The sequence below is a fragment of the Nothoprocta perdicaria genome, unplaced genomic scaffold (genome assembly GCF_003342845.1).
Source record: "Nothoprocta perdicaria isolate Ctin4 unplaced genomic scaffold, notPer1 scaffold_44, whole genome shotgun sequence".
Lineage (NCBI taxonomy): Eukaryota > Metazoa > Chordata > Aves > Tinamiformes > Tinamidae > Nothoprocta > Nothoprocta perdicaria.
The window spans coordinates 895,733-915,516 of NW_020455688.1; the positions used below are offsets into that span (position 1 = coordinate 895,733).

At 38.3% G+C, this 19,784-nt stretch overlaps 1 protein-coding gene across 1 annotated transcript; it reads left to right on the forward strand.

The window, feature by feature from the left end:
• The first annotated feature begins 8 nt into the window (after positions 1-8).
• LOC112953316 (putative Dol-P-Glc:Glc(2)Man(9)GlcNAc(2)-PP-Dol alpha-1,2-glucosyltransferase) lies at positions 9-4,671 on the forward strand. Its single transcript, XM_026046347.1, has 3 exons — positions 9-173; positions 550-747; positions 3,041-4,671. Exons 1-3 carry the CDS (start codon positions 9-11, stop codon positions 4,094-4,096), a joined length of 1,419 nt encoding a protein of 472 aa, XP_025902132.1. The 3' UTR covers positions 4,097-4,671.
• The last annotated feature ends 15,113 nt before the right edge of the window (positions 4,672-19,784 follow it).

Here is a 19,784-nt window from a genome sequence, read left to right on the forward strand (position 1 = left end):
GGGCGACCATGGAGCGCGCCGTGGCCTACGGCTTCTCGGCCGCCATGAGCGGCGCGCTGCTGCTCTCGTGCCTGCTCTTCGCGGCGCTCAACCGGCGCCAACGCGCGCCCTACATGGACGAGGCCTTCCACGTGCCGCAGGCGCAGGCCTACTGCGAGGGCCGCTTCGGGCAGGTGCGTGCGCGGCGCGGCGCGGCCCGGCTCCGCGCCTCCCGCCCCGCCGCGGGTTCGGGACCACCCCGCGCCCTCSTGCGGGTCCCTCATTTGGAATGCGGGTCCGTTATCTGGAACCGTTATTCCCACGAGCGAAAGGGGCGCGTGTGATTATAGGCCATAATAATATTGTTATTTATATTAGTTTTATTGCTATTATTGTGGCTGTAAGGCACCCAAAGCAGTTGTCCGTATTCCTGAGGACTCTGTGTCCTGGCCCTAAGCGTGTGACATGGCCGCAGGGACACACAGATGCCTCGCGCCAACCCCCAAAGCCCGTAAATAGCCCCGGTGCTGCAGTGGGTGCCCCCCTGAGCCGCCCCTCTCTGCCCCACAGTGGGACCCCATGATCACCACCCTGCCCGGCCTCTACCTGGTGTCCGTGGGCGTCGCGCGGCCCCTGGCCTGGCTCTTYGGCTGGACGGGCTCCATCGCCTGCTCCACCGGGATGCTCCGCTTCATCAACCTGCTCTTCAGCGTCGGGAACTTCTACTTGCTCTACCTGCTCTTCTCCAGGCTGCATCCCAAAAGCAAGGTACGGACCGAGCAGCCTCCTGCGCTGCTGAAGGCTGTGGTGATGGTCTCCAAGGATGGGATCCTCTTGTGCRTGACTGTAAAGTTTCATTGGAATAAAACATGAAGTTAGTATCCATATGGAGCAGTTACCTAAGGGATTGAGTGCYCCTCTAGTTGGAATTGCCTAAGACATGACATAAAACTTCACCCGCTGATTCCTGAACAAAGCCCCATGAGCTGTTTGAGCTGAAGTGTATTCTTTAGATAGGTGTTAGACTTGATACTGAGTTTTAGAATTACAGGGTTGGAAGGCAACTTCAGGTGAGCTCTAGTCCAATTTCCTGCTCAAAGCAGGGTCTGCTCTGAGGTCAGATTGGGCAGCTCAGGACTTTATCTAGTTGAGTCTTGCAAACCTCCCCACATGGAGGGCACAGCCTCTGCAGATAACCTGTTGCACGGCTTGACTGGCCTTTCACCTCCACGGTGAAAAGATTTTCCTTTCATTAACCCTTTCAAAATGCTCTTATTTCAATTTTGTGTGTTGTCTGTCAGTCCACCACCTCCTTACAGCTATTGGCAGGCTACTCTTTGGTCCCGCTGGAACCTTCTCTTCTCCAGGCTGAACAAGCCCAGATCCCACAGCTTCTGTTCACGGGGCAGGTGCTCCAGTCCTTGTCCATCATGGTGGCCTTCCTCCTTCAATCCAGTTTAGTCTTTTTATTTGTTTATTATTATTATTATTATTATTATTATTATTATTATTATTATTATTATTATTTGGAGTGTTCAGGACTCAACATGATGCTCTAGAGGTGGTGCAACAAATGCTAGTTTATGGGAAAAAGCAGCTTCCTCTTTCCCAAGTGCAGGATCTTGCATTCTTCTTGCTGAATTTCATAAGGTTTCAGTTGCCTCCATTCCTTCAGCTTGTCTAGATTCCTCAGGATGACAGGTCTGCTCTTCAGTGTGTTACCTCAGCCCTCTGATTTGGTGTCATCTGCAAATCTTATGTGAGTTTGTTTTGTTATGTGTTTTGTTGCTGCCTGCAGGCATAAGGATGTTGGACAGGACAGGTTGCAGTAGAGACCTCTGTGATGCTAGTTACCAACCTCCAGAAAGACCATGACCTCTTTAACTGAGCCTGACCACCCTGTCAAGGTTTTACCTGTCTAGTTGTCCATCCAAGTGATGGATCATTCAATGATCTTTCAGGGAGTTTGCTCTAGAAGCTAATGACCTATTTAAAGCATTTCACCTTAGTTTGCTATCTGTAGCTTCAYCTTTAAACCATAAGAATTTTTTTTCTATTCACTCATAATTCAAAGATTTGTTATCTTTGTTATCATTTRTTATCAAAGATTTGGTATCTTCTTATGAAGTGCATGATAAAACCATGCAGAAACAGGTCAGAGCCAGCATTTTTTCCCCACTTTTAGAACACTTTTTAGTTTTGTAGTTGGAGGTGGAAATATAAATGCAAGAAAACAAAGGGTTTTTTGACTGTATTGTAAGCTGTATTAAGCTTGATTGTATTATAAAATGTACTTGCATTGTTGCCGCTTCCTTGGGCATTTGAGCACTTTCTCCTGCTTTCAGGGTGGTGGTGACTGGCTGTTTCATCCCACACTACATCATTCAGAACCATCATGCAGCAGTTTTAATGTTGTGAATTACATTGCAACATGTCGTGAGTGGGATAATTGGGAGGAGTTTCTAACTGTGTGATCTTCTACCTTCCCAAGAGTTTCTTTTCTAACTCATGAATTTTGACAAAAATAACCAACAAAAGCTGCACCAAAGATTAGAAGCTTAACTGGGCCCTCAGTGGACTAGCTTCAGAGGTGGCAGTGGTGCCAGCACAGAATAATATCTTCTGCTGTATCTAGAATAAACATAACCTAATGGTGAGATTGCAGAGGCATACAACATAGAAACCATTTTTTTCCTTTTCTTTTGCTCATTTGTGCAGTTCTCTTATCATAGGTATGAGAGCAATTATGCTGCTRTAGTGATTTTTAATGCTCAGATGTGAACATCTGAGATACAGAAGACGATGGTGCATTTTTTACTACATKTTTAATTCACCAGCAATAATGCATCTTAATTTTGTTTGTTCTGTCCTGCATTGTATTGTCCTGCAGTCTGTATTAGCATACCAGGAGGTCAGCAAAAATGTAGGATCATAGTGCAGTAATGGAATCAAAGAGCATAAGAGATGTGGTGTTGCAGTAATGGGATTTTCAGGAATGACACCCTTTTGTTTTTGATTTTTATTGGATATTACTAATTGTGTTTTTCTGCTTCTTCTCTAGGCCGTGTCTGGTTTCCAGAGAATCTTGTCTACATTAACTCTTACACTGTTTCCCACACTTTATTTTTTTACATTCCTTTATTATACGGACCCAGGATCAGTATTTTTTACTCTCTTTTCATATTTAATGTGCCTTTATGGTAACCATAAAACTTCAGCTCTGCTTGGATTTTGTGGCTTCATGTTTCGTCAGACAAATATTGTGTGGACAGTTTTTTGTGCAGGAAATGTCGTTGCAGAAAAGCTGAATGAAGTCTGGAAGACAGAGTTACTGAAAAAAAAAGATGAAAAAATTTCCTTCATTAAAGGATCATTTTCAGATCTGATCAGAGTATTACGCTTTCTTACTGAATACCTCATATCAGCTCAAAATCTAATTAAGCTTATTGCTTTAACTTGGCCATACGTCCTAGTAGTAGTTGTGTTCTTTGCTTTTGTCTTCATCAATGGTGGAATAGTTGTTGGTGACAGAAGTAGCCATGAGGCCTGTTTGCACTTTCCTCAGCTCTTCTATTTTCTGTCCTTTACTCTCTTTTTTTCCTTCCCCCATTTATTGACCCCTACTAAAGTCAAGAAATTCCTCAAGACCTTACGGAAGTACCCTCTGCGGTACTGCTTAATTGCTGTCATCTCCATATTCCTCATCTGGAAATTCACCTATGTTCATAAATATTTACTAGCAGATAACAGGCATTATACATTCTATGTCTGGAGAAAAGTCTTCCAAAGACATGAGCTTGTAAAATATATGTTAGTTCCAGTGTATATGTTTGCTGGCTGGAGTTTTGCTGATAACTTGAAATCAAAACCAATATTCTGGATTTTAGTGTATTTTGTGTGTTTATTTGCTGTTATAGTTCCTCAAAAGTTGCTAGAATTTCGTTACTTTATTTTGCCGTACTTAATATACAGGCTGAATATTCCATTTCCATCTCTTTATAAACAACTCTTAGAGCTGGTTTTATATATTTTTGTGAATGTAGCAACATTTTATCTTTTTCTAAACAAAACATTTCAATGGCCAAATAGTGAAGAAGAACAGAGGTTTATGTGGTGATTTTTTTTTGGTAGCTTTATTCCATTAGGAAAACCCAGTTCTGTTTCAGGACTGTAGACCCTGGAATAAAACAGTGTGCATTACATTATGTATTTTTTTTCCCATTGGGAAYGAGGGATAGAAATTAATCAGTTACCTATTTCCATGGAACTGAATGTGAGAATGGTATCTGTTGAATTTTTGAGGTGCAGGATTAAATTTGGAATTAGGGAAATTTCAGAAAAGCTTTTTGTAAATACTGTGAAACGAGGGAGATGTTTACAGCCATATTTCATGATAATCATGTATTCTATAGCATACTTTTGAAGGTATGACAGTTCATAAGTATCATTTGGAGGTGTACTTTAAAATAAAGTATTTAAGTGTTTAAGCTGTTTTTTTTTTTCACCTGGGTACATATTTACTGCTCAGCACAGGCCATTTACATCTGTGTCTGCTAAAGGCCAAGGTATGAAACCCTACTAAAATGCAACATTCTGAAAAACACCTACATCCCAATGAATTTTCATGAGTTGTTGGTCAGGAAATGCATGCTGCAGTTTTGCAGAGTGTAGGCTCTTAAATCATTGAGACGTTTTGAAAAGTGTATTTCAAACTGATATTTAGAAAATAGAGTGAAGACTATGTGCATGYTCCTTCTTTTGGGAGAATAAACATTATTGTACAACAAAGGATAAATTGCAGTTGATAATACGACCTATTAGGAGGGGAGTAATTTACATGTGCCAGGCTGAAACATGTCATTACAGGGTGGAGGGCAGTCTAATGAAAACCCTTTAAATAATGAGGCTTTTAAGTCCTGAGGTTCTGCGTTCACACGTTTGTATTCAAGCCGAATGGGAGTGCACTCCAAAGTTCAACTGAATATTTCTAAGATCTTTAACATGTAATCTTAAAAAAGAATACTAAYGGCGTTACTGAATTGTTCTTTTAAATGTTTTTCATATATATATGAACAGCTAATGGAACTAGGTAGTATATGTTTCTTTTTACAAAGGTAAAAAATACAATGTATATGATTTTTTAAAACATCTAGTGCATTATTTTCAGAAGGAGAGAACAGTTCCCGTTAGTAAATGACTTAAATTAGAGTTGAAAAATATTTGATCATTTCTAGTTAGCTATTCGGCAGTTTTATAAATACAACTAAATTATGTGTGTGTCACGGGGGGAATGCAAAACCTCACAAACTGGGTATCAGAGATCTTTCTCATTCCATAATGGAAATATTGCAGTCAGCTGAAACTATGCAAACGTTATAGCATTGACATTCCTGTCATTATGAAATGTTTTCCGTAAGGAGTTTTTCTCCTTTGCTTTTCCAAAGGTTCCTGATAGGAGATCACCAACCCACAGCAGTGCTGTTGCATTTTCTTACCTGTTGCATTCAGGTCCATGTTCTCTGGCTCTGCACCCTCTCCCTAACTCTTGGAGGTGTGTGGTTGATTCAGCTTCTCCTGTCGACTGTCTGTACATGGTTGTTTTCTGTGGTTGTAATAGGAAGGATTTTGGGGGTAATCCTGCATGCTTTCTGCTTCCAGCTTTGTTTTTGAATATCAGCCAGAAAAAAAGAAACCTAAGGGATATGCGCATGCACATACACATGCACATTTTAGTGCCATTTTACATGTGCACTCAGTTTTTTGTATTGCACAAATTGGAATGGCAGTATGGGATTCAGGTGGGGGTTCTCCTGGACCCCTGAATTGTTTTCTAGATATTTTTTTTTCTGAATTTTTAGAGGAACAAGTTTTCCCTTAACCAGCTGCAAAATTTCCTGTGGTAAAACAGTCCACAGGCATTTTTGTTTTGTCCAGGATATCTGTTGATACTGGTGTCTGCCTGCCTTGGATTATATGCATTGTTAACAAAACGCGTGCGCTTTGTCCTTATATATATAGCAACGATGTTTCAGGTAGAAAGAATCAAGCTCAGATATACACTATTTTAATGCAATTGTGCAATTTTCTTGTAAGGAAAAGTGACTGCAAGAGAGAAATGCCCCCAAATTCAGAACACCTTTCCAAAGAGCCCCATATCACAAGATAGTAGAAAAATTAGAGATAGTGAGATGTCTGTGAAGTTTATTAAAATAAGATTATTAGTTGACAGAATATTTTATCATGAGAAATATCAGTGAAATGGTTTGTTTTGATTTAACAGTGCTTTTACTCTGAGTGTCTTTTGCTAATTTAAAAACAGTTGAACTGTGCTGTGCTAAAGAAGAAAGCCAATGAATTAGTAAACGTGAAAAGACGGAATTATTTTTAGTATAAAGCTGAGTTTTTACTTTTGCTGTTGTATCAGAGGTATCRGTGTTATACCAAATATATAAAATAGACTAAAAAATGAGATGGAGCATAGCAGCCAGATTCTATTTCACACATGGAAATGGTTATAATTATATCATAATTAGTCATAAAGAAGGTCTCCAAATGTCATCAATCTCTTTTAAGAATTTGGCAAATACCAGTAGCAGTGACATTGTTTAAATCTAGATACAAGAATTAGTTTAAAATACATCATGACCTTGGAGAGTGTCTCTTTTGGAAAATTAGTCTTACTATATTGCTCCTGGACGATTTCCACTGTAATTGTRATTGTAATAGCAAATACTTATTAGCTGTTCCTTTTCAAGAGACACATGAAAGGGGCCACATTTATCCTGGTTTATGTTGTCAAAACTCTTTCCATAGTCAAAGGTCTTTTCTAGTCTCAGTGAAACCCTGATCCTTAGGTTAACTCCTTGGCTGGGGAAATCCAGCATAGAAATTACTTGCAGTAGCATTAAAAAAAATACTGTGAATTTTATGAATCAGGTATCCATTTAGAAAAAGTCACTCTGATTAGTTGAAATGAAAAAATGAACAAAATGTACAAAATGAAAAGAAAAATAATGGATTTAACATTTATTAATCAATCTGTAAAGAGCCTGATTCCAGATTTCTTAAATATAAAATAGAAGGTAGTTTTTCAGTGACTGCTGAAAAAACAAGATAGAGGGCTGAAGAGCCACACTGTGGAGTATTTATTTTGATTTAAAAAGAAATCATTTTAAATCACTTTCTAAAATTAAAATACTGGATGAACGTTGCTTCCTTGAAGCAGGGACATCATCTATCCTATATACTGTAAAACGTATTATCRGTTATTCACGAGTTTTCTGTATTTTTTCATTCCTCTAAAGTTCTTTGACAACATTTTCAACAGGCGAGTTCAAAATGAGCACGAATTTTCACCACGCACATATCACTTACGATGCAAATCTTCCTTATCTGTGACTCTGCTTAAGAGTAAATGAGCATTAAAAAAAAAAAAAAAAAAAAACAAAGCCAGATTATTTTTGTGAGAAAATTAATTTGGGAAAAAGTCATTTTTAGCCTCTGAGCACAGCTAATTTTGTCCTGGGAAGGCAGTTTTGAAGTTTTTCACAAGGTGGCAGCCTTGTGCCATCTTCTAAAGGTGACAATTTGCTTGATGTAATGCTGTTTGAAAGGATAGCATCGTTTTTTAGCCCAAGTATTTTCTGAGAATTAGAAAAATTCAGGTTCTCTCATGAGTGATTGCGCATTTTGGTAACTGGTTCAGCTAAAATATCTTGTATTTGGTTTAAATTTACATTTTGTATGAGTTTAGCTTAACTTTTGAAATGTGACTTTGAGTAAAATYGTTATTTTTGTTATTTGTGGAATTTTCATGTTTGGTGTAGTTTTACAGCTTATTCTCAAAATAATAATATTATTTTAAACAGTGTAATTAGTTGCCTAGAAAGTTGTGTAGATTTTCTTCTTGATTTATTATTAATTTCTACAGCATTTTAAATTTGTTTACATATTCATTCTATTCGTACCTGTATAAAAAGAAAAAAAAAATAAAAGTTTGGAGGACAAGTCAAGGAAATAAAGGAAAATAATAAAACTTTTTGGGCTGWCACACATAGTGATTTATTGAAACATTCTTTTTTTTTAAGTTGCTTGATGCACATATGAAATATGTCTGCACATATGAAATGTGTTAGATGTCTGTGAACCATATAGTAGCTGACCCTACGTTTTAAACTTGTCGTCTAGTTTTTGTGTAATGAAAAAGTGTAAAGTCAGAAAGTGCATGGAAATAAATGCTTCCCGTTATCGCAAATTCTTTCTGAGTATTAGCAGTATTGGGTTTTTTTTTCCTAGAAAAGCTTTGCTGTCCATGCTTATTAGTGGTGGTGTTTGCTTTTTATTCAGTGACATTTGTGCATCAGCTGAGACATCAATATCTCCCATAAACAAACATCTTTCCTAAAAGCAAGTTGCAGATGGATCCAGAAAATTGGTTTGTTTCTAGCTTCTCATTTTATGACAAAAATGAAAAAAAAAGAAAAAAAGAGAAAGAGAAGAACCTCTCCAGGAGGCAGAAATGCTCAGCTGCTACACAGAAGTATGTAGCTAAAATGCTCCTAATCTGTGAGTTTTTGTCACTGGGCTCTGAGCTGCAGCACAGGTCATGTTGAGCACTTCATGCTCTTCCCTTAGCTTTTGGGATAATAGGGACATCAGGAGCAGAAAGCCAAAGGAAAAGTATTTCTGCTGGAAGTTGGTGCCATAACCAGTGTCCATAGGGCTACACGGAGCAGAAGGGAACGGGCTGCTCCCCGAGACCTGGAGCTCTCCAGTGTTTATCACTGTGGTCTCCTGAAGCATGTGGTGATGCACAAGACTTCTCCTGCATGAGCGGAAATGTCTTCTCCACCTGGAAGGAAGCCTTTTTCTTCCTAAAGTCTGCTTAATCACTGTGAGAATTTGCTTGTTTGAAACTTAGCAACTAATTGGTTTATCAAAAGATGTTTATTGTGTTTAGTTGTGGCTCTGTAAATAAAGCCTCTGTTGCTATTGTTTTCAAGAGATGCTGTGAGCTTATTTGAATTGTTACTACATGTTATTTGTGGGGAAGGGCTGTTTTTGTCCCCTGATTTTCTTGTCCAGAAATTTTTCCATTTTTATAAGTAAAAAATACCATTTCTTAAAAATAAACTTTTAAAATAGAGTCTTCCAGTGTGCTTTATTTCTTGAACATAAATTAATGCACCATRCCTTTGACACAAATTATCATGAACTTACATTAACAGCATCCCTGTGCATCTTTTTAAAGATATAGTTGCAAAAGTTTCCCCTTAGCAATCTTCATATTYCTAATGAGATTAGATTTCCATGTTTTCATGTCTAAAAGAGGTCATAGAAATAGCCTTGTGCATGCAGAATGCAAAAGAAATGGTCGTAGTGATTATCACTGACAGAGTTTATAGTTTTAGGGCACTGCTGCAGACTTGCAAGCTTAATACGCATAAATGACACTGCATTTTCCTGGATTCCCATCAAATCTCAAACAAAACCATGTCTGGCTGAATGGMAATTTAAATGACAAGCTTCAAAAGAACAAAGGAGACATGGTCAGGACTATCACTGATTTCAGAGATAGCGCTTCTGCCTCTGGGTCAGCACTGAGTGCCTTAATATTGTTAATGGGTGGAAAAAGCACATTAAACCACAGTTTGCAGCTAAGAGCAACTTGGAAGTTCTGTATCTAAGTTTTTGTTGTACTTTGCTGCATATCAGATCCTTGACTTGCTGCTTTGTGTACTTTTCCACTGTTACGTTACTCCCACTTCTCATTGCAGAGTGATTATCTTATGTTAGCTGTCCGTTGAAGTGATTGCAAAGACGGGAACAACTCGTTTGCAAGACATTTAAAAATACCGTAGAAAATACAGTTCTCTCTCCAGTAAGCTTAGGAAGTCATTTAAAACAAAATCCAATAATTGCATTACTGAAGAGGGGAAATGAGAAATGAAGATAGGGAAAAGATTGCAAATGACCCTTAGAAAAACATAAGTCATTAAGACTGTCAACAGGCTTTCATTTCAGGATTTATTTTCACGTTCTGCTAACTTTTCTGTGTTCATAGGTGGTGGTGGCGGGGGAATCATCTCTGAAACACTTCTGACAAAGAGCAAGATATTTTAATCATTTGAAAAGTACTTTTCAAAGTTAAAATGCCTTTTAAGGTTGTACCTATTTTTTCACAGTGGTACCTCAGTTTGTACATAGGGTAAATAAAATTGGGTTGAGGTTCTGATTTGCAAAACCTTTTAAAAATGCCACATGATCAAAACCAGGGCTAATTTTCTAGACATGTAAAACTCTTACCAAAATTTTCCTGCCCAAAGATCCTGGTCAGAATGACCCATGTGTGAGGTTTTTTTTTTTTTTTTTTTCTGGCAACCATAGTTTGCTGGCAAAATTTGAGAAGTTTCAGCCCAATACAAAAAGGTAGCTATTTTGTAAAGTCTCAAGAAATTTGAGGAATAACCTTTCCTTCCCAGCTCCAGTTCCCACCCCCCAAAAAAAGAACCAGAACATGTTAAAGGAAAAGGAATTTATTTGCTAAATGTAGCAAAGAATTGCATGTGTCCATACTAAAAATATACTTAGCTGAATTTGCTTCAACAAGAGTGATTTTTATTCCATTATTTATTGCTAAAACGGGTGTATATTTCCTCCAAACAATATATTGTTGGTTAAAATCCAAAGAAATTAAGAGCTTGCACTCTGCTGCAAAATGAAGAGGAAAAAGTCCTTAGGACTCTGGAGTTATCTGATGTCTAAGAGGAGCTTTATTTGCCTTCAAGATGAACACTRATCACCCCTTCCCCAGCTGCTACTACTAAAATATGTTGCTTAAATTTTGCAGGTGTGGAGAGGGAGGCAGTGTTTCAAAGACCTCACCAGCTTTTTTCAGTGGCCCCTAGACCATTATCCAAGAACTTCCCCTGTGAAGGGAGTTTCTTTCCAGATTACGTAAGTGAATCCTGTTGCTTTTAGTATTTTGTAGCTGAAATGGAGCATATCTTCTGAAAAGATAACTCAGTTTAAAGCCATCAAGTAATGCTGAATTTGTCGTGGCATTTGACAGGCTTTTTCAGAGATTAATTACTTTTACTGATGAAAAAGTTGACTTTTTTTTTTTCTCTAGTCATTAGCTTTATGTTACATGTATGCAAAAGCAATCTCTCCATTTTCCTCTTCTACCTGCCTGGATACACACCAGCCAGTTTCCATTTATATTGGTTATGTGCAGATCATGACCCCCTTAACCCACTGAGCTGGAGAAATAGGACTTTTAAATTCTATTTTTTTTTTTCCTAATTCGTTCTTTTCAATCTGGAAAGAACTATGATCACTAGAATTGATGCTGGCACTACACCGTTGTGGTGGTCTGGTTTCATATGGGGGCAGTTCTGTCTGGCTAGTTACACTTGATCTGGCCTGTCTACCTCAGTTTGAAGAGCAGATCGCTACATTTTAGCTGAATTTTTCTTGGCATCCCAAATCTTGATGATGGAAAAATAATTCTGAAAAAAAGACACATTAAAAGTTCCCCAAAGTAACTCTTTTAACTTTGTTGGTGAAGAGTGACAAAGGAWATATATGTTGATGGGCATAATTAGAGAGAAGCCAATGGAGTTAGGGCACATGAAGTTTCAATTTGGCCAAACAATTTATAGTAATACATTCTCAAATAATCYATACATACATATATATATACACACATATATATACATTCTCAAATTATGTGCATTCTCAAAATCTAATTTTATAATGAAAGCTTCTGTGTGAATACAGAGTCTCCATAGAAAATAGAAGGTTTCTTTAAGGTTTCTGTAAACCTTAGCAAAAATTATGGCAAAGATCTGTTAATGTAACTGATGTAACTAATGTAACTTGTGACTGATTCCAAGTCAACGTTGCTGGGAATCTGGAAAGAGTCTAACTTGTTATTTAAGTCATACATAACAGAGTACTTGACGCTATCAAATTGCCTTGCCTATCATTTTGTCAGTGAATAAACAAATAAGAAAAAAGTCTTTAAAGTCAACTGTAACATCTTGATAGTCTGCTTTTACTTGGGAAAAAGAGCTTTTCAAAATCAACTTGTAGTCAACATTTTATTAGTAAATAGCTTTAAAAGATTTCTGGTAGCTTTTACTGTGATGGGTTTCATGCCAAGTGTCATTTAGCCTTTTTTGTGTTTTGTTTCAAAGCGCAAGACTCTATTTCCACAATTTGTATGTATTGGCACTTAAATGAAAAATTAACTTAAGGGATTATTTAATAAGTTAAAAAAGAAGTATATACATTTACATGAGTGAGTAGTTTCTGTGTACATTTTTAACAGTTGGAAACTTCCCGTTGATTGGTGCCAAGCACCAGCATCTATGACGAAAAGTTTGATTAAAGCAATGCTAGTGTAGTAATTAAAAATTGCAATGAATATTGGGAAAGATTTATACTCTCCTATAATCATGTTGAATCTATAATGGGATTGTTTTATTTGTAATCTATCTTAAATCTACCTCTCCCAAAATCAATGCCAAAATTAGAAATGGGACTTTACACTGCAGCCAAAATACAGGCAAGGCCACTTACAGATGTCAGAATAATTTCAATATGTTATTTTCTCATTAACTCAAACATAAAGTAAGCAGAATACTTGAGAATTGGATTTAAACTTTAATGTTGCTCTGAAAATGTTTGGATATTGACACCTTTTGTGGTGCTTTGAACATAAACTTCCAGACTGGAGTTGAAGACGGTAATTACAATCTGACACTCTTTTCCATTACCCACACACTAAGGTAATTGAAATGGTTATGAGAAGAACTTCATGAGATGGATCTATTTTCATTTCAATGCTGCATTCTCCAAGGGCACTATCTAGAGGATTTAAATCAACAGAAACTTATATACTAAACAAATAATAATGCCCTGTTCAAACACTTCATCTGCACGCTCGCTATCTTACAACCTGGAAGAGMAGGTGTAAAGACAAAGATTAGGGATTTCGTATATTCAGGAGAATGCATGGTGATTATAAAAATGAAATAAAACTTGCAGCAGTGACTACTTTCTTGCAAAGATACCATCTAATATTTACATCTATGAAACAATACAGGAAAATACAAAGCTGAAAAGATCTATGTAACAGAWTTTCTATTGTCAGCTTGTATAAAGCATAAAGCAGCTGTGCACGAACTCTAAAAAGGTAGGCTGTAATCCTGCAGGTGCTCATCTGCATTTTCATGGGCCTAAAAACTTTTAAAATCTGATCTTTTTCTCCGAACCTTTGTTTAAGGACACTGTATTTTAGTAACAAGTGAGAGAATGACATGAGGTTTGTGCCTCATGGTCCTATGGAACAAAAGAAAGAAATAATACTCGTTCTCATGTATTCTTGTGGTGTGGAAAGGGCAACCCTGTTCACTCCATCCCCGCTGCTGCCAGTATCACCCCTGTCTTGGATGGATGAACCCATCTTCTCCCTTCATAAACTTCCCTGATCCTTCCTACCTCAGACTGGTCATCTGCCTGCCCCAAGGACCTTCTTTCTCGCTTTCATCTGCAGAGCTGCAAGACCTGCTTTCATTTACAAGAGCTCCCCATGCTTGTTAGTGCTGTCTCCCATTTGAGCTTCTCAAGCCCTCAGTTCCCTTCCTCATGCCTACAAGCCCTTTCTCTGGAGCTCCCTAGTCCTCCTGCCCCCRTCTCCCTGGCAGAGCCACCACTAGAGCTGGTTGGCCACCCTTGGCTCTTCATAGAGCCCATGCTGCAGCCCTAGTTGCCTTCACACCRTGTGAGAGGCCACCATGGTGAGCAGAGACTGCTCCTGTGCCTCCTCCTTGCTGCTGAAAAACAAAATCAACATTCAGCACTCATTCTGCCAGGTACTTCTGAAAATCTAAATGTAGGCTGCACTTATCATCACTTTGGTGGGATGGTGCCTTGATGGGAAAAAAAATACYAGTTTGAGGGAGAAAGAGTTTGTGATGATCCTACTTCGGCTGTYGGAAGCCAAGTTTTCTGATGGTAGTTTTGCCTGTCTTGATTTTCACAGCCCTAGCAGGCCTCTCCAGATGATTGTCCCCGTTTAGCTCAGACGAGCTAACAGGGCCCTTGCCCTGTCCTACGATAACTGTTATGAAGTGCCTGARCTCAGCTCTCTATTACTGCACCCTCAAAAATTGTTTTGGCAGCCCTAAAGTAACATCCTGGTTGTTATCCAAGGCTGGTTCCTCATCAAAGAAGTTRCAGTATCAACATCTGCTCATCCTGGAGATGTGTAGCACTTTTTTAACCCAAAAGTGAAGAATGGCATTTGGTGTTTTCATAACTTATTAAGTRTTTGGCTCATATTGCAATGAATGTAAACTGTGTTACCGAATGACCTATGGAAGATGTTTTCAAAGGGACAAAAGCAGACCCGCCAGTCACAAGCAGTTAAACACTATGATTCAAACTTCAGGAGTCCCRAGGTTTAAAATTAAAGGAAAGGACSATTTCTGTCATGTTTTCTTARTATCTCAGCCTCAAAGATACATTAAATAGCTACTAAATAGAAGCTTTGTTAAAAGTGAAGTTGTTATGGAAAACAAAAATATGCCACTTCATAATGCTCTTGTCTTCATCTATTATTTTAAAGGGAGTTGATACAGGATGAGATAATGCATAAAGGGGTATTTATTTGCATTTGSAAATATGGCTATGGGATAAAAAACTCTTTTCGTGGCTTTCTATGTAGCTAGATCCCTCTAAAAGATTAAAAGACTGTTTCCCTCCAGTGGCACAGATTGTGTGGTGGCTCATTAAGGCTTGCTGTCCTTCAAAACACAGGAGGGCTGCTGGCATTAGTGGGCAAGGAGCATTTGCAAGGGAATTTTCTTTCATTTCTAGTTGCTTTATTCTTTTTGTATCTCATTTGTGATAGGTGGCAAATTAGTCTCACTGTCTTCATTCTTACTGGATAAGGTTGTTTTGTATTGCCTTTATTTGTGGGTTACCTTTATGTTTTTCCCTGCATCATATTCGTATGGAAAAAAACCCAGCATTTTGCACAAAGAGAAGATAAGAGTTAATTAGGTATAACTGTTATTGTTATTGCATTCTTTTCTTTTGCTTAATTTGCAATATGGAAAAACTGCTTAGAACAAATATATTTCCAGTAGTTATAACCCAGCATGGAATTATCATCTATCATCACTTTTTTTTTTTTTTTTTTTTAAGAAAGATGTTGATTAGTCTCTTTCCTTTAGAATCCTCACCGAAAGGGAAAACTTTGAACTGAAGATTAATCTGTTATCACTAATGATAAAAGACACTTTACTTTGATGTAAAAGAGTCATAAGTGTTAACCTTTAGATTCTGGCTCTTCTCAGACTGAGCTTGTATCATTCTTGGATAGCAGGAGCAAATATCCTCCAACTCTTGCTTCTCCTGTTGAATTTTCCCTTTATTGTACACTTTAGATAAGACATATACAAATAAAAAAATAAAAATAAAGAAAATGGATCAAAACCAGTACCTAAGAACAAATTTTGGTCCTACAGGAGTATGTGGACCATCTGAGGACTCTGCAACTGCTGGAAATGCTGGGAATGCATCAAAACTTTAGAGAGGGTTTCGGCAAGTGTTTTGTCATGATCTGTAGGCAAATGCAGCTACCGAAAAGGAGCTGCCTCTGATGTTAGTTCCAGATATAGCAGACACAGAGGTGACATAGATTTTTTTTTTAACAAAAAATACAATTAATCTGTTTTATTATTCCTGCTTTCCRGAAGTAACTTTCAGAAAATATTCTAATAAGCAAGCAATTTCAGGAATTACATCTGTATTTACTAGCATGACAAGCCTCTTGCAGTAATGGCAAACAGCAAATCATGATTTGACTATTAGAAGTTAAAGTACTTTGCAAAAAAAATCATTAAAATTAAATTCATTAATAGGCTATCTAGGTTTCTTAAAAGAATGACTAAGTAACACTTAAATGCCTAATGAACATTAATAAGAGGACAGCTCCTTTGAGGATTGGATTTGGACTTGCTAAARTGATGGTAATAATGATTGGATTTGGACGTGCTGAAATGATAGTAAAAAAGGTCACTGAGAATTATTAAGATTGTAAAAAATCCAATATAAAATATGCTATATAAACTGCAATGTAAATGAAAGTCCTTGTAACTGCAGATGTAATAAGGTAAAATACAGGTGAAAAAGGTAATCAGAGCTTCTGAAGCTGCTTTTGCACCTGTGATATTGTCACTAAAGAATGTCAGAGTGTTGCAGAAATAGGAGGCACCTGCAGCATCCTGCAGCAAGGGCAAGAGAAGAAGATCCAGGGTCTAAACCTAGCCAAGCTGCCGCAGAGGGCCAGGCAGCATCCCCGTGAAGAGACCCAGCAGTGAGAACCCAGAAGACACTTCAAATATTTACAAGACCTACTCAACGCCTAACTGATGATTGTTAATATCTGTATTCATCTACAGTCCTTAATATTTAGAAGGGCGAGATTTAAGGAAATGACCAGAGAAACAGGACACATCATAGCTACAAGGGTTGACACAGATTCTCCAGTGATAACCTGGAGATGCTACTGAAACTCATAGCCGAAGACTTGCATCTGAACACGACGGCTATGTCCTCTTACCAGTGTAGTGTTGCTATAAGGGTGTTTTGGAGCTACCCCTGTAGCTGCTATATGTCCAGCTGTGTCTGCCTATTACCACCACTCAATAATTTTCCTAGATTATATGGAAATCTTCACCATGGTGAGTTTGTGTCACTGCTTATGTGTCACTCACGTAGTTACTATATATAGTTACTCTACTATAGAACTAGTAGCAGCAGAACAACCCTTAATAAGAAACTTAATATTTAACTGAAGATTTTACCTAGCTCAATGTATAATCCCCAGTGAAAAAGAGGCCATTCTTCCCATTACTGTAACAACTGTACAACAATTATGTAAATCTGATGTCCAGTCAGATTGAGTACAAGAAACCCAGAACAATGTACGATGCAGTGTTGGCAAATGTAAAGTTTCCAGTTCTGTGACTGTCTGGGACAATTTGCCTTCACAGAAACTTAAAATAATTGCTGATGATTTCCAAACCTGAAAGCAGGCAGGTGACCTCCTGATGAAAGACACAACCCGGAGAGCTCCTGATTCAAACATTGACATTCTTCATTCTTCACCTCACCATTACTGTACAACACTGATAATAAGGGAAAAACCAGAGGTCTGAACACTGACTCTGCCATTCCAATTTTCCAGTTCATTGCAAATGGGGCTATATTTCTCTTAAATAACCAGGCCTCCTTGTAGCATGCTACTTTTAGAAACTTATATCAGTTTATTAGAACATTTCTCTAAGAAAACCAATCTTGCCTTGAACAATAATGATTTTTTTTATAAGAACGAAAATAAAGTGCTTGTATGTAGCATATGTTTGGAGTCAATTATTCCCTAAATGGAGCACCTTGAAATAAATTCCTTTATAAAGCTATTGTTTGGGTTTTTTTTCCTTTTTTTTCTCCCTCTCCTGGATAGTGTGAGATTTTCATTACATGTGGCACATGTTGTAATAAGTCATATCTGCTCTACGAGTATTTATGCTAACCGTAAGTAGGACYCAAGGCGCATTAGTCAGCCAGCTTGGAAGAAAACTTCTCTGCATACGGACGGGAGATGCTTATTGGAATTCAGTGTGTCAGGGATGAACCTTCCTGCCGCTGCTGCGCTGGAGCCGTGGTGATTAAACAAGATGCAGGGAAAATAAGTCTGTCATGTTCTTKCGGTCAGAGTCCAGGGAGAGATAATAGTCAATGACTTAAGTGCTCTCCAAAACATTTTTTTTTTTATTATTWTTTGAGTAAATTGCTTAATATACACCAGATTCCTTAAAATTCAGCTGTAAGGTTATTTTAATTCACCCTTTCTCCTTGGGTTTAATTCCTCCTTTGATACAATAGACATATCAGTGGCTCCGAACCTGTTCTGAATATATTAGTGTCTTACCAATAATAACTAAACAGCTCAGGAAGAGTTTACTTATCCCATGGGATTTAAAACAAAACAGTATATTCTGGAAAGGATAGTCTTATTCAAGCCATGCAGCTTTAATTAACATTTCTATAACAGTTAGTTGCAGGCATGCCCATTTTTGATAGCTAAAATCACTGAGATTTAAATACTCCTGATCAGAGTCAAATCATTGTAATTGAAGCTGATGGTGGCATGCTCAGTGATCATCAAGTCATAAAATTTCACTGTTAATGTTGCACAATCTATAATGCCATTTCCATTTTTGCTCCGTTCATGTATCATAATCAGTTTGTTGAATGCTGAACTGTAACCATTTAAAATTATATTTCTAATTATATTTCTAATTATATTTCTAATTGTATTTTCCCTAAAAATTGTATTGCTAGTTTGGAATAAGAAAGACTTGCAAAGCATATGTCACATTCGAATGCTGCCTAGTAACTGGGAGCCTCTATTAGTGGGGCTAATGAAACTAAATAAACCTAACTAGGTTAAGAGATAGCAAAGTCATCAATGATTTCAGTACTTCTACAAATTGATTCACTATTTTAGTAGCAAAGCCTATAATTTACTTTGGGGGAAGAGTAATAAATAGACTTTGTGTAGGAGATTAAAATTATAGTAAGTAGTACTTTGGATCTTCTATTTTAATCATCTACGAGACAGAGTGAAAGCAGCGYGCTGTATTGCATTGTGTCACCCTGTCCACAACACTGTGCAGCCACATTCCCAGGGCTATTTTTAAAAGCTTAAAGTGAAGAAAAATAGACACTGGTTTGAGGAGGATGCATAAACAACGAAATAGTAGTGAAGGGCCCTGACTTTATATTTCCCTTTCCCAGCCTTTGCATGAAGAGTGCCAAAAGGCGGAGCTGGAGAGTRAGTCCCTGCAGGCCTCGATGAAACAACTCCGAGGAGTCTCGGTTTTGTCCCCTGCCTTGCCCCTCACTGGGGAGCAACTCGAGGGCTTTCCCCGAGCACASGTACAGGCAAAACTGCTGGGCAGAAGAGGGAAAGTAGGTGGTGTGTGTTGTCTAATTACCTTGCTTCACCAGCATGCCCACTGCCTGTGGGTCTTGCCAAAGTGAGATTCAAGTAGCGTTGGAGAATTCATGCAGACTAATGAATGACATCTCTGTTGATGTTGGCACTTGAGCTACTTCCTTCCAAAGGCTGCTTAGTGCTCTCCAACAGCTTCAGAGGGAAATAGCACAGCCAAGACCCCAGGCACTGGTTTGGAGATATGATGATAGACAGTAAACTGAGGAGAAAGAGATCAGTGAAAAAATACTTGAATATATTTCCCTCATTTTGGGAAAAGAAGTCAATATCCTATGTTGCTGGGGGAATTTTTATGCTGTTTGTCTTTAGGCTTCTAACACAGAGATGATGGAGTTAGTCTTGGGAGACTCCTGGGATGGTCATGTAGAGGGAAAACCCCATTGCAGAGGCGTTCAGGAGACCCAGGTGAAGTCCATGTGGTGACCTGCCCGGTCTCTGGCTGGCATGTGCAGGGCACAGGGAAAYGAGCCCACACACCTGGACAGAGTGGGCAAGGTTCGAGTCTCAAATGTCTCCTTCCCCTCCTGTCCCCCTGCCCTTATCGGTATCAAGAGTACTGCATAGGTGGGACCATCATCACTCTGAGAGATGATGAGAAAAAGGAGAGAGATATCCAGAAGAGCCACCTGCATTTGGAAATGACAATCCCTCTGCTGCAAGCCAAAGCAATCAGATCAGCTTTGGCCTCGTTTATTGATGTTTAACTGAG